A 27,168-nucleotide genomic window follows, 5' to 3' on the forward strand; every position below is an offset into this window, starting at 1 on the left:
CCCCCCCCCCCCCCCCCCCCCCCCCCCCCCCCCCCCCCCCGCACCCATCCCTCTCTCAGAGGAAGAACCTCCTGCTGGGGGAAGGGCAGCCAGCAGTCGGAGCCCCACAGCGCCCCATAGACGGCACATCAGTGAGGGAGGAAGGGCCCTTCCTTGGCCAGAGTCCAGAGAAAGGCAGGAGCAACCTGGCTCAGACACAGGCAGTAGTGTCTGCTCGTGACACCAAGGAAACCCCGTGTCCTCCCTCTGGGTCTTAGTTCCCAGGGGCTTTCCAGCTTGCCCTGTGGGTTCGGCCATTTACTGATCGGCTGCTGGGAGGCAGGCCATGAGCTGGCCCATGAGGAGGTAGGAGAGTCTGCTTCGAGCCCCGTCCTCAGTGAGCGGGGCTCAGCAGGGACACTGAGACAGCCGAGTAGGGAAGACAGGGAGAGAGACCTGGCCAGTCACTCTCCTGGGAAAGGCCACAGGTTTGCCTGACAGCAATACGCCCATCCCTGAAGGCAATCCTCCCTCCTCCCCAGCTGCACAGCCCCCATGTTACTTTTCTTAACTGCGTCTGCACGCCCCTCCTGCTCAAGACCCTGCAACAGCCTCCCACCCCTGCAGCAGCTTGTCCCATGCTGGCCTGGCCCCGCAGATCTCATCCTGCCCACGTCTGCGCTGTGGACACCCTTCAGGCCACGCCCAGACCATCCTATGCCAGGCCCCTTTTCACTAGCCCCACCCTCCTTTCTGTCTTCCCATCACTTCCTGCCTTGGACCCCCGACCTTGTGGTCCTCACATACACCCACCCCCCTGCACAAAGTCTGCCCCCCACCAGCATGGTCAGTGCCATGGTCATGTAATTCTGTCTCCTGTCCCCCAACACAGAATCTCAGGGTGCGGAGCAGCGGGGGAACAGAGTTCTTCACACGGTCAGCCACCAAGTTCAAGGGTGCCCTGGCCCAGAAGTTCATGTTCGTGGATGGAGACCGGGCCATCTGTGGCTCCTACAGGTGACTCTCCAGCTTTCTGGGGCCTGGGGATAGAGGTGGCTCCTGTTCCCAGCTGGTTTCTGCCCTTAATCCTGCCTTATGACACCCTGGTTATTCCGGTTCATGGGTCCCCAAACTGCTGAGGTGTGAGCGGGGCTGGGGCATGCCCGCACGCCGCCCACCTGTCTCCGGAAGCAGGCAGGGGAGGACTCCTGTCCTCAAGTCTGTTGTGCCAGCCAGAGCTGTTACCCGCCTGGAGGTGGGTGTGGGCCGAACACACAGGGAGGTCCCTTGGAGAGCCACCTTAGGATGGGCCAGGACAAGGATGGCCGTGGCGCAGCTCTGCAAACTCTGCCGTGCAGGGGACAGTGGGGGGTGGGTCCCCAGCCACGTCATCCATGCAGCCAAGCCCCCGAGGATAGCATCTGCCCCACCCCCACCCCCAGGTGCTGGACCACGCCCGGGCTGTACTGTGCATCCCGTGAGCGGGGGCGCTCTAATACCCCAAGGAGTGCCCCACTGTGCTGTCTTACACAGGTGGGAGCAGCCTGGTGCACGTGACCTGTCCCAGACTCAGGTCTGGGCCCGAGGCCTGTGCTCACTTCTCGGTTCCATCCAGGCCCCCGTGGCCAGTCTGAGGAGCGTCGGCCTCTGGGTGCACGAGGGCTTGCTCAGACGCCCACTGCGGGGGCTGGGTAGGACTCCCTAGACTGGGGACCCACGGCTGGAGGGAGGAGGCTGGCCCCCCAGTGCTTGACTCGGCTGCCTTGTCTCCCTGTACTGCAGCTTCACGTGGTCGGCCGCAAGGACGGACCGGAACGTGATCTCCGTGCTGTCGGGACAGGTGGTGGAGATGTTTGACCGGCAGTTCCAGGAGCTGTACCTCATGTCCCATGGTGTCAGCCTCAAGGGCATCACCATGGAGAAGGAGCCCGAGCCTGAGCCCATCGTGCTGCCCTCCGTGGTGCCACTGGTGCCCTCGGGCACTGTAGCCAAGAAGCTCGTCAACCCCAAGTACGCACTGGTCAAGGCCAAGAGCGCCGATGAGATCGCCAAGACCTCCTCAGAGAAGCAGGAGGTCAAGAAGCCCCCAGGGCTGCGGGGTGCCACCCTGGCAGAACGGCCTGGAGACGTCCTAGAGGCGCCCCCGCCCGTCCACCCCGGCCTGCTCAACCTGGAGCGGGCCAACATGTTCGAGTACCTGCCCACATGGGTGGAGCCGGACCCCGAGCCCGGCAGCGACATTCTGGGCTATATTAATATCATCGACCCCAACATCTGGAACCCCCAGCCCAGCCAGATGAACCGCATCAAGATCCGAGACACCTCCCAAGCCGGCACCCAGCTGTGGAGGCAAAGCCAGGATTGCAACCCTGCCCCCGGGCCCAGTGCCCCCCAGGACGGGGGCCCAGCAGAGAACGGTCTTCCCCAGGAGGACCCCAAGCCACAGCCCCCCGTGCCCAAGCCCCGGACAGTCCCTGTGGCAGAGGTGATTGCCCAGGACAGTGGCGGTGTTGACTGGGCCCTGGGGACCCCAGAAGAGGAGACTCCCCAGAATGGGACAGACGGCACACCACCCAGGACCCCGGGTCCTGGCCACGCCCCACTGCTGCGGCAGCTGTCTGTGACCCAGGACGACCCTGACAGCCAGGGAGCAGTGATCCCCAATGGACTAGATGGGGAGGACGAGGAAGATGACGACGACTACGTGACCCTAAGTGACCAGGACAGCCTCTCGGGCAGCTCTGGCCATGGCCCTGGCCCCCGGCGGCCCTCCGTGGCCTCCTCTTCTGTGTCAGATGAGTATTTTGAGGTGAGGGGGCGCTCGGCCCCTCTCCAGAGGCGCCACTCAGAGCAGGTAGCCAATGGGCCGGCCCAGCCCCCCCGCCGGCAGCTGAGTGCCCCCCATGTGACCCACGGGACCTTTGGTGGACCCCTGGGTGGCTCGCTGTGGGCCCCAGGTCAGGAGAGAGAAGAGGCGGGTACTCCAAGGAGGACACAGGCCCCGCATTCCACGGAGAAGGAGACACAGGTGAGTCGGGGTTCCTGCCCAGGAGGGATCCCTCCCCCAGGTCTGAGCAGCCGGAGTGGTCGTCTGCCGGGGTACCAGGTCCCCAGATCAGATGGCTTTGCCTGCTACAGTGGGGAAACTGATGAATGGGGTGGGTGGGGGTAGGTAGCAACAACCCAGGACTACACATGTGGCTGGTTTTTCCGACATTGGGGACCCAGAGCCCCCGTGCCCCATCAAGACAACCAAAGCCAGCTACTGGGAGCCAGAAGGTGCTTAAAGTACCCAGAGATTTCAGACACGAATTATAGGGAGTTGACTCTTCCCAGCCATGTGGGTGGTCCACTCCCTTACTTGGTGACAGCACAGAGACGTCCTTTACACCCCCAAGGTCACACAGCAGTAAGCGGTTCCCGTCTAAAGCTCATGTCAAGCCACTTCCATGTCCGTCCCTTTGGTGATGGCCCCAGGGACTGCTCCCCTCCGCTCTCCCCTAGGCCAAGAAACCGCTCACGTTCGTCCATTGCCTCCCCTCCTGGTGACCGCTGCAGGTCCAGGACCCAGAAGCGCGGGCCCCGTGCAGCCCTGGCCCAGCGCCCCCGTGCCTGTCCTACCTGGGAACAGCGCGCGGCTGATCATGCCTGGCATGACCATCAGGCCCATGGGCAGCATCTTGAGGTAGCTTGCCAGGATGGAGCCGGCCTTGGCATGGTTCAGGTCCCGGGCGGACAGCGACCGCTGCACGATGACCTGGGGGCACGAGGAGGGGGTGAGTCCAGCTCCCCTCAGGGGAGCCTGGCGGGGGGGCTTTCCTCTTGCTGTGTCTGAGGGAGCGGGTGGAAATAGGATGCTGTCCCTCTAGCCCTAGAGCTTCTGAGACAGCTGAGCCTGACCCCCGATGGCATTCCCACCAGAAGCAAGCCCGTCCTGTTCCCGGGACTCCTGCTTAGTCTCCTCACTCATCTATCAAGTGGGGAAGGGTTGAATCCCACTTGGCCAGCCACAGTGGCAGCTGTCAGGGCTGGAGGACACCCTGGGTGGGATGGTATCTGGGGAACGCCTCCCCACAACCCCATCTCCCATGCCCTCACGAGAGCGGTCACAGTCTTGCACGTGCCGGGAGCAGATACTGACAATGACAGTTTGACACCACTGGCCCAGGAGCTGGAGCTTCGAACCCTGGGCTTCGGGGAAGCCTGTGGTCAGGCAGTGGAGGGATGCTAGACGCCGCCTCAGTGCGGCTCCTCAGGGAGCCCTAGACATAGCCTAACTGGGCCTCAGTTTCCAGATCTGCAGAACGGGAGGAGAGACAGGTCATCAGAACCCCTGGCAGCTGAGATCCCTCCTAGCTCTGACATGATTTTCTTTTGTATTTTTTTTTTAAGTGTAACTTTAAACCGCTTCACAGAGCTAGAATTCACATATAGCTCACCACATACATGGTACAATTCAGTGATTTTTAGTATGTTCACAGGGTTGGACAGTCTGCAGCTTGTAAGTATGTATGTTTTGCAGCTGAAGTCACCACCCGCAGTTCAGAAATAAGGGTCTGTGGTTTTGAACTTATTTTCCAAACATGCTGGCTGAATGCAGAGCTGCCTGCATTTCCCTCTAAGACACAGTTCTTGGTAGGACAGTCATTATGGGGCGCTGGAGTGGTGACCCCGAGTGTGTCAGGCTGACTTCTCCAACAGCTGCCTCTGACTTGGGTCAAGTTCTTATCTCACTTTGGGCCTCAGTTTCCCTGTCTGGACAAGGAGGGGGTTAGATGCAGCTCTCTGTAGACTCTTCCCCTCTGATGTCTTATGGCTGCACTCCTCGTGGGAGAAGGCATTTCCCTAAAACCCCCGCACATCAAATCCCATCATTTTGTTCTGTGCTCATGGTGGCCAGCCCTGGGAGGCAGGGAGGGCAGCTGCCATAACCCCACCCTGCAGCTGGAAAAGCTGAGGCTCACCACTCCGGCGGAGTGAGCATTGAGCAGCAAGACCAGGAGGACCTTTCCTGGGGGGTCAGCGGGCTACTGCCTCCCCAGTACGTCTCAGCACAGGCTAGGCCCAAAGCCAGCTCTCACTCCCCCCCGCTTGGCCACTGAAGTCCCCGAGCCCCTGGGACTTCGTTTGTAGGATGGGACACCACCGCTGACCCACAGGGCTGCTGAGTGATGGACGAGCCTGTGCCTGGCTGCTCACGGGTTCCTTGAGTTCAGACTTCCTTGGGGGGCAACTTCAAGGTCAGCCGCAGCACAGGGGAGCATTGGGACCCTGGCACCGCTCTCTGGGAAGGTCTTAAGCTGGCTTGGTTGTTGACAAAGGGTGCTCAGACAGGGCTACCGAGGTCAGGGAGGAGTGCGGCTGAGCTCGCTGCCCATGGGGCCTTTTGCCTCCTGGGCCTGGGTTTGCTTGTTCCTGAGTTTGAGAGCGTCAGCTACACACTGTGGACGAACAAGGAGGTAGCAAAAAGTCTAAAGCCAGTGACAAGCCCTGGGGTCCCAGCACACAGAACCACCTCCTGGTGCCGACCAGACTGGGCGTCTCGGAGGGCTATCCTGGCCCGGTGGTGGGATGGCGTCCTGCAAAGCCCTTGCTTGCTGCTGAGGGTCATGGCAGAGTAGGACCAGACACACGGGGTCTGGGGCAAAGGTACCTATGTTGTGAGGGTTCTGGGCCAAGGCCTGGCCATCCCCCAAGCAGACCCAGCCCAAGTGGGAGGATGACAGGGAAGTAAGGCCAGGCCGTGAGGCCCCAGTGTCAGTGGTACTCGGGACCGCCTTGGGCTCAGTAGCGTACTGCCTCAGCCCCCTGGTGTGACCTTGTTATCCAGGCATTAAGACTCATCCAGCGCTGACCATGAGGCCAGGCAGGGGAAGGCAAAATCTGACTGAGGTCGTGCCCAGAAATGGCAGTGTCCAGCCAGGCCCGTGCTGAGTGGGGAGATGACAGGTGTCCTGGGGAAAGGAGCACAGGCAGGCCCTCCGCTCTCCTGAGATGCTGGGCAAACACCTGCTGTCAGGTCAGTGTGTGTGCCGGTGGCCCACATGTGAGACGGGAATGTTACACCTGGGGAAACTGAGGCCCAGCCTCCCAAGGTTCCTGAAGCTTCCTGTCCTGGATTACTTCCCGCTGACACAGCCCAGAGACGGTCCTTTATCGACCTCTCCCTCAGAGAGGGAGAGCCAGGGCTGAGCCCGCTTGAATACTCCCCATGCTGGGGCGGGAGCCATGGCCACGGGAGCCATGGCCACAGGGGAGGTCACTCTACTGTGGGTCCAGATCCAGGTCTGCCATCTGGGCCTCGGGGTTGTGGCCTGGGGATGGGGTTGGCCAGGCCTCCCTTGCAGGGAAGCCTCCCCTCACTCATCCGTAGTAGCCGGCTGGCCTCAGTCCCATGGCGGGGCCCTTGGGACTCCAGGTCTAGAAGCGAGATGGTTGTCTCTTGTTCCACAAGAATTTCGCCACCAGGGGCTGCCTGGAACTGCCCAAGGGCCCTTGGTGTGTTCACAGCCCAGAGAGAGCAAGAGTCAGACTCAAGAAGACCCAGCCCCCGGCGCTCAACAGAACTTTCCTGGCCGGGATTGAGGTGCTCCTTCCAACAAACCCATCCAGCCCCCTTTGTGGATGGAGGAAGCTGGGCCAGGCACAGCAGGAACTTGCCTTATTGTAACCACAAAAGGTGGGAATATTCCCATAGGATATGGGGAAACTGAAGCACAAAGTGGTGAAACAGATTTGTCTCAGGCCACAGTGGGTGAGTGGCAAGGCCAGGAGGCAAACCCAGGTGTGCTGTCTGCGTCATGCCCCCAGCCCTAGGGGTCTCCTCACTGTCTCTGCTCTTTTTCTCCTAGGGCCAGCCCATCCCCCACTATAGGGTCCCTGCCTCAGGGACCAGAGAGAAAGATGGCTTCCTGCGGCCGATGAGGACCTCGGGATCCCTGCGGTACCGCCCTGCTGCTGATGGCGCCCAGAGCTCTACCAGGAAAGCGGGCCCGGCCACAACAAGCCCATACTCCTGGCAGATCAAGGGGGGCCCCATGCCCCGCACCCTGGCCGATCCCGGGACCCCAAGGTCGGCCCGAAATGCCAGCTCCCAGGCTGATGGCAGGGTCCCTGAGGAGCAGCCAAGCCCTTTTGGAATCTCGTACTCCAAACTGTCCCAGTCCAAGCACCTGAAGGCCAGGACGGGCAGTGGCCAGTGGGGCTCCTCTGATTCAAAACGGAGGGCTCAGGCCCCGCGGGACCGCAAGGACCCCTAGCACCTGGTCCCTGGGCCTGGAGCTGTGCGGTCCAAGGCCTCTGCCCCAGCCCAGACTCACCAAGCAGGTATCCGTGGGGCTTTGCCAGGGCCAGGCTGCTGGGCCGCCTGGACCCTCCAGAGACCAGCCCAGAAGGCAGGAGGGTGGACTGGATTGACACTCACCTGATCTGTGCACCAGTACCAGGTGGCCATGATGGTCAGACCAAAGGTCATTCCCGTCCATGGGAGGTCCCCCGTGTAGGGGTCTCGAAACATGTGCATGGCGTCTGCCCGTGGCAGGTGGCAGGTGGTGTTGGCGATGGTCCGGGATGGGATGGCCTGGGCGTAGGCTGCCTCCAGCTGCTCATACCCACCGATCTGGTCAAAAGCTAGAGGGATCAGGGCAGGACAGGGACGGGTTGGTGGCTGGGGGCCCTGACTCCAGGCCCCCACTTCCCAAGGCATCAAACATGACTTTTTCCCATTCACCTTTCCCGGTGTCTGGAAAGTTATGGAGGGTAGAGGGTTTAAAAAACAAAAACAAAAAACAGGGGAATTCAAATGACTGTTTTATTTGTATTTAATGTAAGATTATTAAATAAGCATTTTGCACGTGGACACCCCAGTGTCCTCTTGGCCCCTGGATGCTCGTTGGCCTCGGGCGAGGGGTTCTCTGACAAGCTTCAGACTGTGGACTCAAGGGAACGAAAGTATTTTTTCTTGGCATTCGAGGACCTTCCCAAGGAGTCTGAAGTGTTAAAGTCCTGACCTGGGGCTTCTGAAGGATATGATTTTGCAGAGCTGAGGAGGCCCGGCAGTCATGTAGCACTGAGAACAGAACGAGTCCCAGAGGGGACAGGGGACTGACCAGGGCCCTGTGGCCAGCCAGCTGGGTCTCGGGCCACAAGTCATTTCCTGGAGACCAGACCACTTTCACTCCCCCACTGTTCCCGTCTACCTCAGGGTCAAGGGCCCCAAGTGGCCACACCCCAACCCATCGGTGGCTTCTTCTGTGTCTGCAGTCACTCCCCCCATTTCCAGCCTGGGCCTGGCCGCCAGGCTCCCTCTCCCGCAGGGGTTCCAGGGACGTGGGCCCCTGGCCTGGAAGGAGGCAGACACACAGAAGTCTAAACACAAGACTGTCTCATCCACCTGCTCTATGCCCCTCTCCCCCTGCCTTTCCCAAGCTGGAAGCCTGCTGCCTGGACCTTGGCCCCCGGCTCACTGCCGCCTGGAGCCCAGGCACGGGCGGGTCCTCAGAGCAGATGCACAAGCGCTATCCTAACGTCGGAAATTGCCGGGCCACGGGATCCTCCAGTCCAAGTCTGGACGAGGCTTGAAAGACCTCTGTTTGCCCCTGTGGGTAATCCTTCCAGCTTGGATTGCAAAGGTACAGGGAGGTCACTACCTAGCAGGGCAGACCTACAAGCTTCGTCCACATTCTCAGACAGGATCCCTGACCTGTCTGCACCCTCTTCCCTCCTCCCCTGCCCCGGCCAGCGGCGGTAGCTGCGCTTCTCTGGATTACGCACGTGATGATATGAACATTTGGCACAGAGGCCCAGGCTGCTTTGTGGTTTCCTGATGGTGTGCATGGCTGCCCTCGGCCCCCTGCTCACCATCAAGCCCCAAGCCAGCCCAGGGTGGGTGACACTCTGAGCTAGGCAGTGGAGGTGGGAAGGGGGCAGGCAGCCAGGGTCACCCAGGGAAGGTTGTTGCAGGGGCGGAGGTTGGGGGAAGGGTGCCGACTGTCCGGGGGGGCTTGAGCTCATGAGCACCCCCCCCCCAAGCGCTGGCACCTGGGTCCCAGCACGGCAGCCCCGGAGCACTGTCTGCTGCCACAGCCCTCCCCACTCAGCCCCCAGCCCGCAGCCTCTCACCTTTGACAGTCAGGATGATAGCCCCCACCACCATGATGAGTGTTTGCAGGGCATCTGTGTAGATCACAGCAGCCAGACCTCCTGCGGGTAGAAATGGGGCAGCTCAAGGGAGGAGGGATGGCTGTTCCAGGGTATGTGTCCCCCGCCCTTTACAGGTGGGCCCGCAGAGCCAGCTCTCGGTGGGGAGGGGGGCCCTGCCTCGTGCTCGTGCCCCAGGTTGGCTGGTGGTCTGGCTGGTGGTTGAGTCCCCTGTCTCCAGGCCCTCCCCACGCCCCCACTCCTGGCCGGGGCACCGTACCTGCGATGGTGTACAGGGCCGTGATGGCAAGCATGAGGATGGTGGAGAGGTAGAAGTTCCAGCCCAGACAGATGTGCACAAAGAGCGCCCCTGCATACAGGTCAATCTGGGGAATAGGAAAGGAACTGTGCGGACGCTCGAGGGGACTGCGGGAGCCTGGGCACTACTTGCGTGACGTGTGGCCCCAGTGCCCCGTGAACAAGGTGGGAGAGACACCCCACCCCCACTCCTGCACCCCCGTGAGGTGGGGCGAGGTCCTGGGTGTGGACCAGCGGTGTGCAGGGAATGTTGCTAATGTTAATAAAGTCCTAAGTGGCCCCTGTCCACCGAGGAGCAGTGTTGTCATTGAGTCTGGCCCCCCTGCCATGGGATGTGGAGGAGGAATCCAGGAGGGCTTCCTGAGGGAGGCGCAAGAAGACGAATGGGCCTCAGGAAATGGGTCTCCAGGCCAGTATCCATCTATGTGTGGCCCCTAATCTCTGCTCCCCATTAGCCAGGGAGCCCTGGAAAAAGACCAGATGTGTTCTGGGGGGCAGGCTGGGGAACAGGCTGGCAGTCTTGCTTACTGCCCTCCGCTGGGGTTGGACCCAAGGCCAGGGCCATGTGTCACGCCGAGGCTGGTCCCAGGGGCTGGACTGGACCCAGCTGCTATCATCCCGGACCCCAGGCGGCATGGGGGGCCAGAGTCCTCTTCCTGGGGTAAGCCTTACAACCCTCATTCCACCCCTCAGCCCCGCCTGTCCTGTGGGACAGGACTCCGTCCTGTGGGACCTAGGGACCTGACAAGGGGCTCCACCGTGCTGAATTTCCTGACCTGCCATTCTGGGCCTAATCAGTAGAGAGCACATGACCTGAAATACAGTCTTTGGGGCCAACGGGCTCCTGACTAAGGCTGGGCAAGGCAGTGGGTCAGCAGAGCCCGTGTGTGGGGGGGACCACTCAGCATGAGGCCCAGGGGGCACAGGCCCCTTCGAACTACCGCAGTGCCTGGCCCACCATAGGTCTGACGAGCACTGCCCAGTCGGCTTGTGAACCCTCTTATTCCCCCAGACCCTGAGCCCTAAGGACACAGAGCCTGCAGAAGTTGGGTCTTATTCCAAAGCCTGGGTTCCCTGCACTTCTACTCTCTCTTGGAGAGATCAGCCAGTGCGGACTCTGACACGGTGCTTTCAGGAGAACAGTGGACCCCGCTCTGGCTGCTGGTGTTGGTGTGAAAGTGTGAGTGTGTGCGTGTATGTGTGCGTGCGTGCGTGTTGGGCAGAGTGTGTCTACTTCCAGCCCAGGCAGAGAAGCCCAGGGTTGTGAACGTCAGAGCAGGAAGGACTCCTCAAGCCCTCTGCCCCATCAGACCAGAGGAGAAACTGAGGCCTGGGGAAGGGAGGGACTTCCTGAGGCCAGGCCTTGACAGGTATCCGATATTGGAGTTCTCAGGAGAAGAGGGACAGGAAATCTCTAGAAAGCAGCAGCACCTCCTCGTGCCTGCTCAGTCCTCCAGCCAGCACTCAGGACCCCTCTCTGGACCCAGGCTGTCCTCAGAGAAGAGCCCCGAGCTCTGGCCTTCAGGCCCCAAGCATCTATCTCTCTCAGCCCAGGTGACTCTGGTCACCCCGGCCTGGCCATCATACCACACACTTTGCTGCCCCTGGGCCTTGGCTGACCAGGTCCCTGTGCGCTGGGCAGCCCCATGTACGTGCCCCATGTTCCAGAACTGTCTTCCAGTACTGCTCCCCTAACCTCTCCCCAGGGACTTGCTTCCATGGCAGTAGGCCCCAAGGCCTACTTGGACCAGTGTCCGGAGCAGCAACAGGCAGAGGTGTGGACCTGGGACTTGGCTGCTGTCCTCCCTCCGGGACCCCACAGAGCGAGAAGTCAAGATTTGCTGCTGCAGTGCCTATCAGATTGTCTGTAGGCTCCCGGGGAGTCGCAGCGAGGAACTTTCCATGGCACCCAGCCCAGTCTGACCTCTCCTGCAGCCCGAGCTCCGTCTTCTGTGGGCCCAAGAGAGCCACACCCGGGTACAAGCTAAGAGCCCTAAACCCAGAGCCGCATGGGCTGGGTCTGTGTCCCTCCCTGTTCGTCTGGGTCCTGGTCCTCCATGAGCAGGTCATGGAGCCTCCGGAGCCTCGGTGGCCCTTATCTGGAAAATGGGGAAGCAGGAGACAGGGCACGGCTGCAGGCCCAGCTTCCTCCATCCCTCCACAGAGACGAGCCCTCAGGAAAGTTAGGGGAAGGGCGGGCAGGACCTCCAAGGGAGCTTGCCCTGCCCCAAACCTTGCCCATCTCCCTCGAGGCTATCATTGTCCCTTCAGGGCTCCAGAAAGTTCTCACCTTTGCCACATTCCCTGCACCCAACCCACTGGCCAGTGCTCTCTCCAAATTACTCCCGCGTGCACTGTCCCCACCCTCTGCCCCCTCCCTCCGGAAGCCCCTCACGGGCCCCTCCCACACTCAGCTTGCCCAAAGACAAATCAAGTTCTCTGCATTTCCACAGCACATAGTACCAAAAATCCATCCAGCCAGCCCCAGAGGCCCTGTGCCACCCGTCAGGCAGCCCCGTCCAGTCCCCTTCCTCACTCATCCCTCCCCGGGCTCAGCAGCTCCCTGCCCTCCAGCCTCACCCCTTCCTTCTGCCGCTGCAGACCTGGCATTTTCAACGCAGACCCCTCTCTCCAAAGGGAACCTGACCTCTGCTCCTGCTCTCCTTGTTCTAGAATTTGGCCCCGCCTTTGGGTCTTAACCACACTTCGCTGTTACGAGTATATTGGCCTGTGTACTGATCTGTGGAGAACATTAAGCCCCTTGTAAGGAATGTGTCCATCACCCAGGGCTCACACAGGGCCTGGCGCACAGTAGGGGCTCAAATAGCTACATTTACATATGTGCACGGGCGGTGGGCACAGCAGAGTCCCCAGACCAAATGCAGTCACAGGCCTCGGTACTGTGTTTCCAGCAGCAAAGGTGAGGGATAGGCATATGTCCTGCAAAGCCCAAAAGACTCACTTTCTGGGTCTTCACGGAAAGAATTAGCTGGCCCCTGGCATATCCCTTCCTTCAGTCCCATGAGGTATGCCAGTCACCTAGAAGCGCCAGAGAATCAGGAATGAGCAGAGAGAAGAAACGGGGGAGACAGACAATAGACATTCTAAGTAAATTATTCAGCATACCGGAAGACAGTCCGACTATGAAAAAGAGGGAAAGCAGGTAGGGGCAGGCATCACTGAGAAGGTGAAATGAAAAGAGTCGACAGAGATGAAGATGCGAGCCATGTAGATATCCAGGGGAAGAAGGTTCCAGGCAGAGAACACAGCAAATGCAAAGGCCCGGGGGCAGGATCACGCCTTGTGTGTTCATGGATGTGCAAGGAGGCCAGGGTGGTTGGAATGATGTAGTGTGACAGGAGAGGGACAGGACAGGCGCATGAGGCAGCAGGGGCCCCATCTTGGGGGATCTTGGAGGCCACTGCCGGCCTTCACTCCCGCTGGCCTAGGGTATTGTGCCATGTTTCTCTATTGGCCAGAGGTTGAATGACTAGCCCAGAGCCATACAGTGATGGGTTCTGTGGCCCCTGACCCCATCTGAGAGTCAGGGTGGTGGTCTGAGGGATGGGAGCAAGTGAGCCCTGTGGTCTCTGACCAGACAGACTGCAGCTGGGGCGGGTGCTGAACGTGCAGACAACTGGGGCATTCCCAGGGCTCGGCCCGGCGCAATAAGGGCCTCTGGAAGCCACCTGGGCACGTGCACATCCAACAGTTTCAGCCCAAAGTCATCAGCCAGGGTGGCCCATCCCGCCCAAACCAAGCCAAGGCAGTTAGCATTCCTTCTGCTTCCCCTCTCGGCTTCATCTGGCCACCTGGCCTTGGCGCTAGGGCCCTGGCCTTGACGTTGGTGGACTGCTTTCCATTTTATAGGAGGGTCAGTTGATCCCCATCACGCGTCCAGTCCAGGCTGGCTTCAGCATTGTAGAGCAGAGGTTGGGGCCCCAGGTTGGGAGGCAGAGGCCTGGGTTCTAACTCTGCTCTCCGCCTGATTCACCATGACCTTGAGCAAGTCAAGGTCACTCTCTAGGTCTCAATTGTCTCATCTGTAAACTCGGCTTGCAGGGTGAGATCTCTGTTAGGACGTCCCCTCCTAACACTCAGCCCTTGTGGAATCCCACCCAGGCCACCCCCTTGAAGCTTGCCCTGAGCGACATGCGACCTCACAGCCGATCAGTAACAGCACGAAGCTGGATGGGGGGGTGCGGTAAGAGACCACCCGTGTCCACAGGTTGGCCCCACAGGGCCCCACTAGGCACTCCCCCTTCTCGCTCCTCCCCCCTCCAGTCCACCCACTGGTAGGCGTCAGAGCCAGTGGTGCAAAGCTGACTTTGTCGGTCCCCGGCTTCGAGCCCCCAGGGTCCTTGGGTCCTTTGGCTCCTGGCAATCTCCCGCTGCAGCCCTTGAGGTCGGGACTGGGAAGCTAGCAGCCCAAAAGCCAAATGCGGCACCAGGTCTGCTCTGTGTGAATCCGGGAGCATGACCGTCTCTGGTTTGCCCAGTCCCCACCACTCCCCAGGTCTTCACACTGTCTCCTCTCTGGTCCCAGAAGCGTCTGACTTAGAGACACCTAGAATGCAGGCCTCTGGACCCGGACTGTCTCCTGGACACATCCTCCACCGCCCACCCATCTCTCTCTTTGGCCTCTGTTCCCCTCCCCCGTCAGTGTCCCTTTCCCCGTTAGAGCCCAACCTAACAGCCCCTGCTTGGGTGTGTGTGTGATTCCCTGTGTATTCACCTGCCTCCTGCCATACCCAGAGCCTGGAGGGCCCAGGCCAGGTCTGCCTGATTTCTGTGGCTCTGGCTTCCAGGAGGCGGCTGGGACGGAGCAGGAGCTGGGGGGCCTCCCTGACCACTTTCCTCTACCCCACCTGCCAGCCCCACCCCCTCACAGACGCCGTGAGAGGCAGGCACAGCCAGCCCTCTTTACGAACAAGCAGACGGAGGCTCGTGTTCTTGTCTGGTTGCCTCCAGCCAGAAGCAGACTGATGTAGGACTCGGGCCCTGGTCCCCACTTCCCCAGTCCTTCCAGAAACGGGCTGAAGGAGGCTGTATGGCTTCGGGGGTCAAGGGCAGAGTGCCCCTGGACTCAGGAGTGAGAGCCAGAAGACATGGCATTACCATGAAGTCACCAGGAAGCTTGGGACAAGTTAGTTCCCCGCCCTGGGCCTCAGTTTCCCTTTCTGTGAAATCAGGGGCTCAGAGAAGGGGAGCCCTAGTAAGGGAGCCTGGATGGACATTTGAGGGGTGTGTTCTGCTCTTACCCTACCGGGGGGACCAAGTCCAGGCTCCCAAGGGAAAGCGGCCAGGAGTGCCCACAAGGGCAGCTCCACAACCTGAGGAGGGCTCCACAGCCTCAGGAGGGCTCCCTGCAGCTTCTGAACCAGAGACCGCAGGGGCTCTCAGCGCCCCCTAGTGGTCAGTCCTGGCTCATCTTCTTGCTGACCCCCGCCCCCACCGGTGACCACCCTCCTATCTCTGCCTGGAGCAAAGCAGGAATCAGGAAGCCTGCTTTGCCCCCAACACTGCCAGCTCCCCCAACCAACATTCTGGAAGCCCTAGTCCAGCTATTCCAGGCTTACTTTGTGGGCAAGTCCTTGTCCCTCTCTGGGTCTCAGTTTCCCCAGCTGTTGAACAAGAGACAGATGAGAGGATGTCAGGTCTGAGGGGCCCCTGGAGCAGGGATGATTCCAGGCTGTGCTGGCTGGACGCCAGAAGCGGGGGGTGCAGCTCACCGATATCTTGGTGAAGACGGAGAGCATCAGGGACAGGACAGACAGGTACATGCGAATCCGCTGGCCTCCGTAGCGCTTCTGAATGTATTCCGGCATGGTGACAATCTGGCGGAGACACGGGGGCAGGGGCTAGGTACTCCTCTGAGATCCCACCCAGAGATGCTCAAGGACAAGGCCAGGCCCACTCATTACCGCCCCAGCACCTGGGACTGGACTAGGGACAGAGAGACAAGCTTGGAGGGGCTGTGGCGATGCATCTGAATGAACTATTGGCACAGCTGGGTGGGGAAGGCGGCCGTGACGGATGGAGAGAGAGTCAGCAAGTGGTAGCCACGGAGGCAGGGACCACCCAGTTGGGGCTGCGGGAGTGGGCAGTCGGGGATGGTGTCGCCCAGCGCTGTCACCCAGCTGTGCGGCCTAGCGGTGTCTCGCCCATGTGCTCAAGTAGTCAGAGCTTCCTTGCCCAGATACAGCAAGCTGGGGAGTAGAAACCGGCAGGCAAAGCCACCCAGGCTGAGGTCCTCAGGGACCTGTCTGCATGAGTTGGTAGGCACGTCATTTGAACTAACAGCCCAGCCCTGAGAGCGGCGAGTGGACTCACCTCCGAGGAGATGTAGATGGGCACGAATACCCACGCCAGAGCCAGCAGCACATACGTGGCCTGAGGGGGACAGAGGCAGGGTGAGGACAGCAGGTGCAACTCTCCCCTGAGTCCTGCTCTAGAGACGTAGCCAGGACCAGCGGTCTGGAGGCCTGGCTTGCCAGGAGAACCTGATATGGCCTCGTTCCCTCTCTGTGTGCCTGTACACTGATGGCCCCAGGCCAAGACTAACAGCTCCCCTCCTATCCAGTTGGCATTCTGAAGACCAACCTTTCCCTGGAACTCCACCCGTCTAGACATTGGCCGCCCGGAGTTCCTGGGAGCTGCCCTCTGGGCCAAGGGCAAACTCCAGTGGAGGCCTATCCACCGCATTTTAGGGTGCCAATCCCTCTCCCCACCCCCCACCCCTGCCCATCGGCAGCTCACATTCCACTCGAAGCCCGCCACAGCCAGGCCCCCGGCCGCCCCCGAGCCCGCCAGTCCGATAAAGAGGCCTGAGCCCTCGCTGCTGGCGAAGAGAGAGGCTCCAATCTGGAGGACAGAGAGGAAAAGGAATCAGCTTCGGGCCCTCCCTACCAGCCTCCAAAACCCCCACACTTTGCACAATTCCCAGCACCGCATCCTGACACTCCCAGCTTGGGGTCCCCCTGCCAGCCTCAACCTGTCCCCTCAGTGCCTGCCTAGGGCATCCCTCATCCCCCACACCCTGAAAGGAGGGGCTGGGGGCGTCGGAGTGCACTCACCGGCCACCAGGTCATGTCCCGGCCCGCTAGGAAGTAGCCTCTCACCGTGTTCCTGCTGGCCCGGCATGAGGACTGTAAGAACAGAGGCAGACATTGGAGCCTGGCACACACTGGAGAGAATGTAAAATGGGGCCGTCGTGGCAGAAAACAGCCTGTGGGCCCTCCCAAAGACTTCCACGTTCACGTTCAACATTCACCTCCTTAGCGTGATGACCCAGCATTGCACTCCAACATCTGAGAGAACTGAAAACTGGGTTCACACAAAACTGGTCCCTGGATGTTCAGAGTAGCCCAAAGGGGGATAGGCCCAGATGCCCCCACAAAATGGGGTCTAGCCAGAGCACAATGAAATATTCCCCAGCCACAGGGTGGAATGAGCTTCTGACACCTGCTATGACATGGACGGCCCTCGGGAACTTTCTGCTAAGTAAAAGGATTCAGACACAAAAGGCCACACACGGTAGGATTCCACAGGTAGGAAACGTCCAGAACAGGTGAATCCTTAAAGGCAAAGGGCACAGCAGGGGTTTCCAGGGCTGGGGAATGATAGGTATGGGGTTTCTTTTGGGGTGATGAAAAAGTCTTGGAACCACATAAAGGTAATGGTTACACAGCACTGTGATTGTACAAAATGCCAGCGAATTATATATTTTAACATGGTTTACGTCGCCTCCGTATCCAACGTGGGGCTTGAACTCATGACCCTGAGATCGAGAGTTGCATGTTCTACTGACTGAGCCAGCCGGGCGCCCCAAGCAGAGATTTTTGCGTCTTGGTAAGGACTTTGAGCCCAGGATTCTGAGAACCCTTTGGCCCTTGATTTCTTCTAATATTTTAAAGATTTTATTTATTTATTTGACAGAGAAGGATCACCAGTAGGCAGAGAGGCAGGCAGAGAGAGAGGGGGAAGCAGACTCCCTGCTGAGCAGAGAGCCCGATTCGGGGCTTGATCCCAGGACCCTGGGATCATGACCTGAGCCAAAGGCAGAGGCTTTAACCCACTGAGCCACCCAGGCGCCCCAAGATTTTTTTTTTTTTTTTTGAGAGAATGGTGTGGGGAGAGGGGCAGAGGCAGAGGGAGAGAGAGAATCCCAAGCAGATTCCCTGCTGAGCATGCAGCCTGACTCAGGGTTTGAGTCTACGACCCTGAGATCACGACCCGAGCCAAAATCAAGAGCCAGGCTCTTAACCAACTGAGCCACCCAAGCACCCCTCTTAACTTCTAGTATTTTCATCTCTGATACATTTCCAAGAATTATCAGTCAAGGATTCTTGCATACCTTTTGTTTGGAGCATGGAATTTTGTGCTCTGTAACATAATTTTAAATATCTGAAATCAGGGCAGCTGAGTGGCTCAGTCGTTAAGCGTCTGCCTTCGGCTCAGCTCACGATTCCAGGGTCCTGGGATCAAGCTCTACATCAGGCTCCCTGCTAGGCAGGAAGCCTGCTTCTCCCTCTCCCACTCCCCCTGCTTGTGTTCCCTCTCTCGCTGTGTCTCTCTGTCAGATAAATAAATAAAATCTTTTTTAAAAAAAAAACCTGAAATCAGAATGCTTGGGAACGAATCCTGGCTCCTCTGCTTCCTGGCCGTGTGACCTTGGGCAAGTTACCTCACTGATGGGCCTTGGTTTCCTCACCCACAATGTGGGCCCTAATAAAAGTTCTTCCCTCACAGGCTTCTGTGGGGTTTAATGAGTTAATAGGAGTAACACTCTGACGATGGTGCCTGGTACCTAGTAAGTGTCTGATGAGTGGTTTTATGGATTTTTCAAGGCCTCACTTAGTGCTGTCTGGACAGGAGAAAATGAAAAGATGTGAACTCGAGAAAAGGAGAAGTATGAAAAGAAGGACCCAGCAGCTGTATTTAGATCTGTTATTTTGCATTCCTTTTTCACAACATACATATCCTAATGGAAGACTGGATCACATGATCTCAATCAATACACAGGCCTCCTTCTACCTGATTTTAACCTCATACACACACAAACATACACACCGTCATATTTAAGATGATTTGTCTGAATTGTCTGGATCTGTCATCCAAAGCTTTTGATATGGGCCCTGCTTGCCTCTCCTGCCTGAGCTTCCATTACTTTCTTTGAGCTGTGACCTGGCCCCATTGAATGCAGTACTATCTAAAGGCTCTCATGGCTTTGGCCAGGATGGCCACATCCAGCAGTGTAGGCTGTGCACTGTGCAACTTCCAGAGCAGCTCTGTTCTTGCCCTGTGATTTTTCCTAACATGTTTTCTCATCTTTCAAGGATATGGTGGGCATTTCAGTTGCCTCCTTCTTGCCTTTCTCTTTCCTTAAGGGGTCTCATTTTTCTAAGCAATTAGCTTGAGTGGTCCCAACCCAGTCTCCCACTCCAGGAGTCCTGACTCACCTAAAGCCACAGACCCTATCACATTCTTTAGCTGTCACACCTGATTCAGGGCAGCTGTGGACTGCTCCTGGCCTCCCAGGAGGTGAAGGAGGAAGCTGGAGCTCTGGGGATACTGGCAGCCATGTGTACCTAGTTAATATTCACCGAGGGCCCCACAGCCATAGAGTTGGTTCCCAGTGCTTAACCTGTATGAAGTGTTTAGTCCCATGAAGTAGGAACTATGATCATCCCCATATTACCAATGAGGAAACCAAGGCTTCCACAGCTAAAAGTGGCTAGTAAGTGATTTGAACCCAGGCTGAGCAGAGGCTGGGCATCTCTCCTCCATGTGGGACACTGGGCTCAGGACAATGCCACACGCAGGTGGAAGCTGTGAAAGTCAATGTGAAATGCACCATAGCCTTGTTGAGACTGTGAGCCCCTGGATCCAACTGTGCCTGAAGCCTTATCTATCGTCGGACTTTCCAAGATGGATATCCTTACATTTCCTTCATTGTTCAAGCTCTTCTGATCTAGGTTTTCTGTCACTGGTTAACAGATACCTTAATAGGTGCAAAGGCTCAGCGCAAGGTCCTTTGTCCAGGAACATTTCTTTAAAGGCCCTCCCCGGGCTCTCCTAACCCTACTGTCAGAGCACCTCTGCAGGTGCACCTGTCCAACCCAGCTTGTCCTGTCTGCATTTGGGTGATGAGCGCCTGCATCTGATCACTGTGCGATCCAGCTCCAGCACACTCACTCCTCGTCTAGCTCTGTTCTTTGCTGCCGACACTCACAGCCGTCTGGCCAGCAGCACCAGGCTGAGCCCGCATGGCCTGCTTGAGGGCCAGGCCAGAACTTCCACAGCTCCATGGCCACGGCACCAGCCTGCAAGCGAAGGCGAAGCTGGGAGAGGTGAGTTCCAGGCAGCGAGGCAGATGGGCCCCAGTCACCAGATGGCAAAGGGCATCAGGGGCCCCAAACGGTCCCTTAGATGCAGCTTCCAGCTAAATTCCCCACCCCACTCCTCTTCCCTCTTCAGATCCTGCTGACCTCCAGCCCCTGGCTCATCCCGAAAGCCTCCATTGCGGGCGCCCCCTCCTCTGAACTCCCAGCCAGCAACTCTCCCAGAAACAGGATGGCTGACAGCAGAGTTCTACATCCACAGGCCTCCTGTGCTCCTTGGAACCGCCAGGAGCAGTGGGCTGCCTGCATCGCATGGTGTGTTTGAGGAGGCGTGCCCAGAGCGGCAAGGGACTGACTCCAAGGACGCAGAGGGGGGGCCAGCCCTGAGCGGCTTGTGGTCTACGATTCCACCACTGAAGAATCAATTGCAATTACTGCTGCTGCCCGCCCCAGCACCCCTAGCCACCCCCCCAGCATCAGCACCCCCAGCACCCCTGCAACACCAGGACCACTCACACCCTTCCTACTATTCAACCAAGAGCGGTGGCAAGGTCCGTGCCCCTGTAGGCACCTCAGGTGGGAGAACGCCTCTGACTCAGGTACTCGGGGCTTGGGATGAAGTAGGTGGTGTGTCTGAATTTTAGATCGAGACCCCCAAGGCCCAGAATACTGAGCGACTTCCTAGGAGGTCAGAGCTGGGAATGTGACCAGTCTTCTGCCTGGTCACATTCCCAGTCTTAAACCAGGGCCAGGGAAGAGAAGAAGGGATTCTCATTCTCCCCCCAGTAGATGGAGGCCATCGTGTATCACGGCTCAGAGATGCTGGCCTGGGGACTTCTGGGGACCTCTGGGGACAAGGAGGAGGAATCTGACCTCTGCAAAACCAAAGCTGGCTTTGGTGCTCACCTCCCTCACCAGGAAGGCCTCCAAGGTCTGCATTGTGAGTAGACGGGAGGAACGCCTCCCCTATGTGCAGGGACATGGGGGTCACTGGGTAAGTCCCAGATCCCAAAGCGGTGGGGTTCATCCATAAATGGGGCTGGCTTTTGCCCTGCGGCTGTGGGGGCTGGGCGGTAAGCAGAGGACCCGCCTAGGAGGGGTCTCACTACCGCTGCAGTCTGTGAGGGCCTAAATCATGTCTCTTTCTCATTGAAAGTGAAAGAAACTGGCTTAGGAACTAGGCGAGGAGGGCGGACAACAAGATTTTCAAAATAAAGATCCTCAGGCTCTGTGTGCGCCTCTCCTTCTTTGGAGCCTGACCCAGCAGGTGCGGGGAACAACTGGACAGATGTTCGCCCCTCAAGCCCGTCTGACACGGAGGAGGGATGGAGGCCAGGAAGAGGACATGCTACGCTGGGCCCCCAGCTTGTCAGCCGCACGAAAGCCCAGGGAGCTTCTCCCTAGGCCTGCACGTTAGAGAGGACTTCCTCTTCCACCCCTTGTAGCCTGAGCAGCCGCTGCCCAAAGGCAAAGTGGCTTGGTCAAGGTCTTGGACAAATCCACCCCAGGGCTGGGAGGAGGACCCCAGCGGACTCCAGGTGTGCCTCAACTCAGCCTGGCTCCCACACCCCAGTGCCATCCTGGCCAGCCGCCCACCCCAGGCTTCTCACCCATATGCCCACGGCCACGTTCAGGGCGAAATACAAGGTGATGATAATGATGTCGGTCACGCTCAGCTGCGGCCCGGGAGCATGGGGGTCGCCGGTGGAGTTGTCCGCCACCATCCTGTGGCAAGCACCGGCTCTGAGCAGGAGGAACTGAGGGCCGAGCCAGGTCAGAAAGGGCTTCCTGGCAGGCAATTAATTGAACATTAAACCGAGCGCGATGGTGGCGTCTCCAGCCCACAAGATGACCGCGTGCCGGGAAACGGCTTTCCAAGTGCAGCACGGGTGTCCCCCAACCCCCCCACCAGTGGGAAGCCAACCCTGACCATGAGTGTAGGGGCAGAGCTGGAAGGGGCTTGGAGGAGGGCAGCCTCCCCAAACTCAGAGAAGGTTTGGGAAAAGTAAAGGGAGTTTAGGGGGTGCCTGGCTGGGTTCAGTCGCTGAAGCATGCAACTCCTGATCTCAGGGTCACGAGCTTGACCCCCAAGTTGGGGGCAGAGCCTGCTTTAAATAATAAATAAATAAATAAATAATCATAAATAAAGGGAGATCAGTGCATCCACAGGCAACCAGATTAGTCCCAGAAAGCGCTGTTACCCGAGGTGTGGCTCGCCCCGTATTTCACTTATATAAAAAGCACGAAGGGTTGGGGACAGATGCCTCACCTCTGGGGACACCATGGTGGTGCAGAACCATATCCTATGGCCACTGGGCCATGAGAGGACTGAGGGGGACTTGGAATGGTGACTCTTGAATCATGTGGCTTACTTCCCACCACAACAGTCCAGCCCCAGAACATGTTGCCAAATGTTTTGCGTCCTTTTTCTTTCTTTTTTTTTTTTTTTTAAGATTTTATTTATTTATTTGACAGACAGAGATCATAAGAAGGCAGAGAGGCAGGCAGAGAGAGAGGAGGAAGCAGGCTCCCTGCCCAGCAGATAGCCCATTGCGGGGCTCGATCCCAGGATCCCGGGATCATGACCCGAGCCGAAGGCAGAGGCTTTAATCCACTGAGCCACCCAGGTGCCCCTCTGCTTCCTTTTTCTAGCCCAGCTGAAACTATCCCAACCCCCTCATTTGACCCTCTGTTCAGGTCCCCGTGGTCTCCTCAGGACGTCCGCAGATGGACAAGTCTAGCAGGTGCCTGCCAGGAACCGAGGACGATGCTTGGGCTTTCTGCCTGCTGTCCCATTTGGGGCTCCCTCAGGGTGGGTGGTAGCATATCACGGCCGAGGAATGGAGGCCAGGAGGCTCAGCTGTCTGTCGTCTGGCCATGGGAGGGGCAGAGCTGGGAATCAGATCCAGATTTGACCCCGGATGTCCCCGTTGGTGACAGTGATGGCCCTGGTTCCATTGGAAGCCAGAGAGTCTTAGATGCGTCCTCACTAAGGAAACCATTCTGCAGAGCCTGGTGGATGTCTCCGATGTGGCCCGTGGCTTTGCACAGCGTTTGGAGTTTAACAGGGTCACGCCGCTTTTCCAGAAGGTGTTAATGAGTGAGCAGCACCTCTGGGAACACACTGACCCGCAAAACCCAACTGTGCCTGTTACTCGGTAACCCAAGGTAGACTGTTTAAAGATTACATGCAAAACGAGACAGAGAAGAACAATTAATTCAGTTTCTAGTCAATTCAGGCAGGCTCAGACCGCCCCGTCCCCAACTACACTCATCTCCGGACAACTAGCCTCGCTGAAGGTGCTCACTTTCCAAGCCATTGCTTGAAGCATGTCATGAAACAAAAGATTATTTGAGGGGTGCCTGGGTGGCTCAGTTGGTTGAGCGGCTGCCTTCGGCTCAGGTCAAGATCCCAGGGTCCTGGGATCGAGCCCCACATCAGGCTCCCTGCTCAGCAGAGAGCCTGCTTCTCCCTCTCCCTCTGCCTGCTGCTCTGCCTACTTGTGGTCTCGCTGCATCTTTCTAATAAATAATAAAATCTTTAAAAAATCATTTAATAGGGTGCCTGGGTGGCTCAGTGGGTTAAGCCGCTGCCTTCGGCTCAGGTCATGATCTCAGGGTCCTGGGATCAAGTCCCGAATCGGGCTTTCTGCTCAGCAGGGAGCCTGCTTCCCTCTCTCTTTCTGCCTGCCTCTCTGTCTACTTGTGATCTCTGTCAAATAAACAAATAAAATCTTTAAAAAAATCATTTAATACAAGTCGGAAGGACCCAGCTGGAGACGATCAGAGTTTATTAATCCAGTCTCCTAGGGATAAAGTGGTCCCCTCACATCTCAGAAGAAAACAAACCATTAGGGATAAATGCCCCCACCCCGACTTCTGATACAAATTCTGGGGAAAAGAAGTCAGGAGGAGTGGGCAGGTGGGACAGGGAGAGGGTGGCAGTGAAGGGTGTGAGAAATTCCACACTTAAGCCCAATCACTTTCCATATTCCCACCCTCTGCTATCCAACAGGACCACACTCGGATCAAACTCTGATGGCCCAGCGCACCCAGGACAGGAATGACAGGACCTGCCCAGCCAGGAAGCCAGCCAAATCACACCTCACAAGCTGCATCTATCCCAAGAGGGAGCCCCCCATGTCATGTTTCCCAACACCACTGCTGATGCCAAATGTGTGGGGTTTCTCCCACACACACCAATGAACTCTCCATCTCTCTAGAGGCCAACTGGGTGTCCTCCCATCTGACTCAATTCTGTCACTAACGACCTGAGTTAGCACAGATCCCATAGTTTAAACACTTAGTCTGACCAAACTGCCCCCCTTTACACAGCAGGTGCAATCTTAGGCCTCCTTGTACTTTGGACTGACCATCTAGAGGTGGTGGAAGTTTCCATGATCCCCTTCTCAGATTCATAATTTGCCAGATGGCTCCCAGAGCTCAGGGAAACTGATCAGTATCAGTATATGATACAGATTGTTGTACAGGATACAGATGAACAACCAGAGGATCAAAAAAGAAATAAAAGAAAGTAAAACAAAAACTTAGTTTTTAATTGATCTGATAACAATGTGTTCAAAATAGTAATAGCAACAACGTATTTGGTATGTGTGTGCTTGTGTATAAATGAAATGAATAATAGCAATGATATAAGGACAGGAAAGAAGTGTGATTATTTTTTTAAAAGGTAATCACACTATTTGTGACAGTGCACTTTTATTTGAAAGTGGACTTGGATCAGTGATAAAGTCTTTCATCTCCTCGGTTAATTCCTAAGTATTTTATTCTTTTTGATGCTATTGTAAATGGGATTATTTTTTCCATTTCCCCTTCAGGTTGTCCATTGTTAGTGCTTAGAAATGCAACTGATGATTCCATGTTGACTTTGTATCCTACTGTTTTCCTAAATTCATTTCTTAGTTCTAACAGATGGTGTGTGTGTTTGTGTATGTGTGTGTGTGTGTGTAATCTTCAGGGGTTTTCTAAGATCACATCAGCTGTAAACAGATAATTTTATTTCTTCCTTTCCAGTTTCAATGTCATTCATTCATTCATTCATTCATTCATTCATTCATTTTCTTGCTTTGGTTAGACTTTCCAGCACTACATTGAACAGAAGTCATGAAGGAAGGCATCCTTGCCTTGGCATTAATCTCAGAAAAAAAGCTTTCTCTCTTTCACCATTGAGTATGATGATCACTGTGGATTTTTCATCCATGGCTTTCAATTATGTTATGGTAGTTTCCTTCTAGTATTCCTAATTTTATGAGTGTTTTTATCATAAAAAGTTACAATTTCTTGAAACACATTTTCTGCAATGAGACGATCATGTAGTTATTCCTCTTCATTCTGTTAATATGGTGTATTACACTGACCAGTTTTCATACGTCTAATCGTCTTGCATTCCAGAAATAAATCTGACTTGGTTAAAGCCTATAATCTTTTTAATATATTCCTGAAAATGGTTTTCTAGTATTTTGTTGATGTTTTATTATCAATATTCATAAGGGATATTGATTTATAGGTTTTTTTTTAAAGATTTTATTTATTTGACAGACAGAGATCACAAGTAAGCAGAGAGGCAGGCAGAGAGAGAGGGGGAAGCAGGCTCCCCGCTGAGCAGAGAGCCCGATGCGGGGTTTGATCCCAGGACCCTGAGATCATGACCTGAGCCGAAGGCAGAGGCTTTAACCCACTGAGCCACCCAGGCATCCCGATTTATAGTTTTCTTATAGTGTCTTTGGCTTTGTTATCAGGGTAAGTCCACCTCAAAGAATGAGTTAGAAATTATTCTTTCCTCTTACGTTTTTTGGGGAAAGTTGGAAAAATACTGGTGTTACCGTTTTTTATTATTTTTTGAGTAATCTCTGCACCCAACATGGGGCTCGAACTTAAAACTCCAAGATCAAGAGTTGCATGCTCCGCTGACTGAGCCAGCCAGATGCCTTACTTCTTTGAATGTTGCGGAGAATTCACCAGTGAAACCATCAGATCCTGGACTCTTCTCTGTTGGAAGTTGTTTTTTTGTTTGTTTTGTTTTTGTTTTTTTCAATAACTGATATAATTCTATTAGTTATAGGTCTATTCTGATTTTGTATTTCTTTGTGATTTAGTCTTAGTAGGTTTTGTGTTTCTAGGAATTTGTCAATTTCATCTAAATCATCCAATTTGATTGTGTACAATTCCTCATAGTACACTCATAATCCTTCCTGTTTACTTCAAATCAGTAATAATGTCCCCACTTTCTTTTCTGTTTTTAATAATTTGAGGCTTCTCTCTTTTTTCTTAGTCTATTAAAGGTTTGTCAATTTTGATCTTTTCAAAGAGCCAGCTTTTGTTTTGCTGACTTTTCCCTATAATTTTTTATTTTCTGTTTTGCCGATCTCTCCTCTCATCTTTATTATTTCTATCCTTCTGCTAGCTTTGGGTTTAGTTTGTCCTTTTTCTGGTACCTGAAGTTGTAAAGTGAGATTGTTGATTTGAGATCTTTCCCCCTTCCTCCTTCTTTCCCTCCCTCCCTTCCTTTCCATGTAAGAGTTGATAGCTATAAATTTCTCCATTAACACTGATTTTACTGTATCCCTAACATTTGGTATGTTATGTTTTCATTTCTATTCAGCTTTAAGTATTTTCTAACTCCCCTTGTGATTTCTTCTTTGATTAATTGGCTGTTTAAGAATGTGTTGGCTTAATAAATAAATAAGAATGTGTTGGCTTAATATCCACAAGTGGAGAATGGAAATATCTAATTATTACTGTAAAACTATTTCTTTTAATTGTGTACATTTTTGCTTCATTTATTTTGATAGTCTGTTATTAGGCATGTAAATATTTATCATTATTATGTCTTCGTGCTGTACCGAACCTGGAACAAATATATACTGTCCTTCATTGTCTTTTGTAGTATTTTTGTCTTAGTCCATTTTGTCCTATATTACTTATGCTACACGTTTTCTTTTTGGTTGCTATTTGCATGGAATATCTTTTTCTGTCCTTTCACTTTCAATCTGTTTGTGTCTTTGGATCTAAAGTGAGTCTTTTGCAGACAGCATACAGTTGTATTGTGTTCTTTTTATCCATTCTGTCAATTCCTCTTTTTGTCTGCCAATCCTTTTTACTTGATTATTTAATTCATTTACATTTAAAGTAGTTAATGTTAAGGACTTCTGTCATTTTGCTATTGATTTTCTGTATGCCTTATACCTTTTCTGTTGCCTCATTTCCTTCTTTTGTGCCTAATTTATTTTTTGTACTAAAACACTGAAATTCATTTCCAATTTCATTTGATATATATTCTATGACTATTTTCTTCATGGTTACCATTGGGATTGTATTTAATAACCTAAGGTTATGACACACTAATTTCAATTTATACCAGGTTAACTTC

General features: G+C 55.5%; 3 protein-coding genes across 15 annotated transcripts in view; 2 read left to right on the forward strand and 1 right to left on the reverse strand.

The window, feature by feature from the left end:
- FAM83G (family with sequence similarity 83 member G) overlaps window positions 1-7,396 on the forward strand; it is a 30,354-nt gene extending 22,958 nt beyond the window's left edge. The window contains exons 4-6 of the mRNA XM_059380414.1: window positions 872-996; window positions 1,762-3,007; window positions 6,831-7,396. Coding sequence (XP_059236397.1) covers window positions 872-996; window positions 1,762-3,007; window positions 6,831-7,238 — 1,779 coding nt within the window. The 3' untranslated portion in view covers window positions 7,239-7,396. The remainder of the gene's footprint in view (window positions 1-871; window positions 997-1,761; window positions 3,008-6,830) is intronic.
- The window catches only part of SLC5A10 (solute carrier family 5 member 10), a 58,854-nt gene extending 37,292 nt beyond the window's left edge, over window positions 1-21,562 (reverse strand). Inside the window, exons 1-10 of one of the 2 annotated variants that reach the window (XM_059380416.1) lie at window positions 21,389-21,562; window positions 16,512-16,583; window positions 16,195-16,299; window positions 15,769-15,828; window positions 15,168-15,272; window positions 15,015-15,059; window positions 9,398-9,503; window positions 9,100-9,180; window positions 7,403-7,608; window positions 3,601-3,736 (exon numbers count right to left, since the gene is read on the reverse strand). In XM_059380416.1, the coding sequence (XP_059236399.1) occupies window positions 3,601-3,736; window positions 7,403-7,608; window positions 9,100-9,180; window positions 9,398-9,503; window positions 15,015-15,059; window positions 15,168-15,272; window positions 15,769-15,828; window positions 16,195-16,299; window positions 16,512-16,583; window positions 21,389-21,502 (1,030 nt within the window). In that variant the 5' untranslated portion in view covers window positions 21,503-21,562. The remainder of the gene's footprint in view (window positions 1-3,600; window positions 3,737-7,402; window positions 7,609-9,099; window positions 9,181-9,397; window positions 9,504-15,014; window positions 15,060-15,167; window positions 15,273-15,768; window positions 15,829-16,194; window positions 16,300-16,511; window positions 16,584-21,388) is intronic. The other variant, XM_059380417.1, reaches the window with a different exon arrangement.
- On the forward strand, window positions 19,128-26,677 carry LOC132004215 (uncharacterized). 12 transcript variants are annotated; one of them, XM_059380426.1, is made up of 4 exons: window positions 19,128-19,787; window positions 20,041-20,377; window positions 20,568-20,709; window positions 20,935-21,022. In XM_059380426.1, the coding sequence occupies exons 1-4, from the start codon at window positions 19,744-19,746 to the stop codon at window positions 20,991-20,993; spliced, it is 582 nt and encodes a 193-aa protein (XP_059236409.1). In that variant the 5' UTR covers window positions 19,128-19,743; the 3' UTR covers window positions 20,994-21,022. The 12 variants fall into 12 exon arrangements, 5 of the variants coding, with proteins under 5 accessions (XP_059236409.1, XP_059236407.1, XP_059236410.1 ...); XM_059380424.1 differs by having other exon boundaries at window positions 19,132-19,787; window positions 20,568-20,718; XM_059380427.1 differs by lacking the exon at window positions 20,935-21,022 and adding an exon at window positions 21,033-21,382 and having other exon boundaries at window positions 19,134-19,787; window positions 20,568-20,718.
- The last annotated feature ends 491 nt before the right edge of the window (window positions 26,678-27,168 follow it).

This window comes from Mustela nigripes, chromosome 16 (assembly GCF_022355385.1).
Source record: "Mustela nigripes isolate SB6536 chromosome 16, MUSNIG.SB6536, whole genome shotgun sequence".
In the NCBI taxonomy this organism is placed as follows: Eukaryota; Metazoa; Chordata; class Mammalia; order Carnivora; family Mustelidae; genus Mustela; species Mustela nigripes.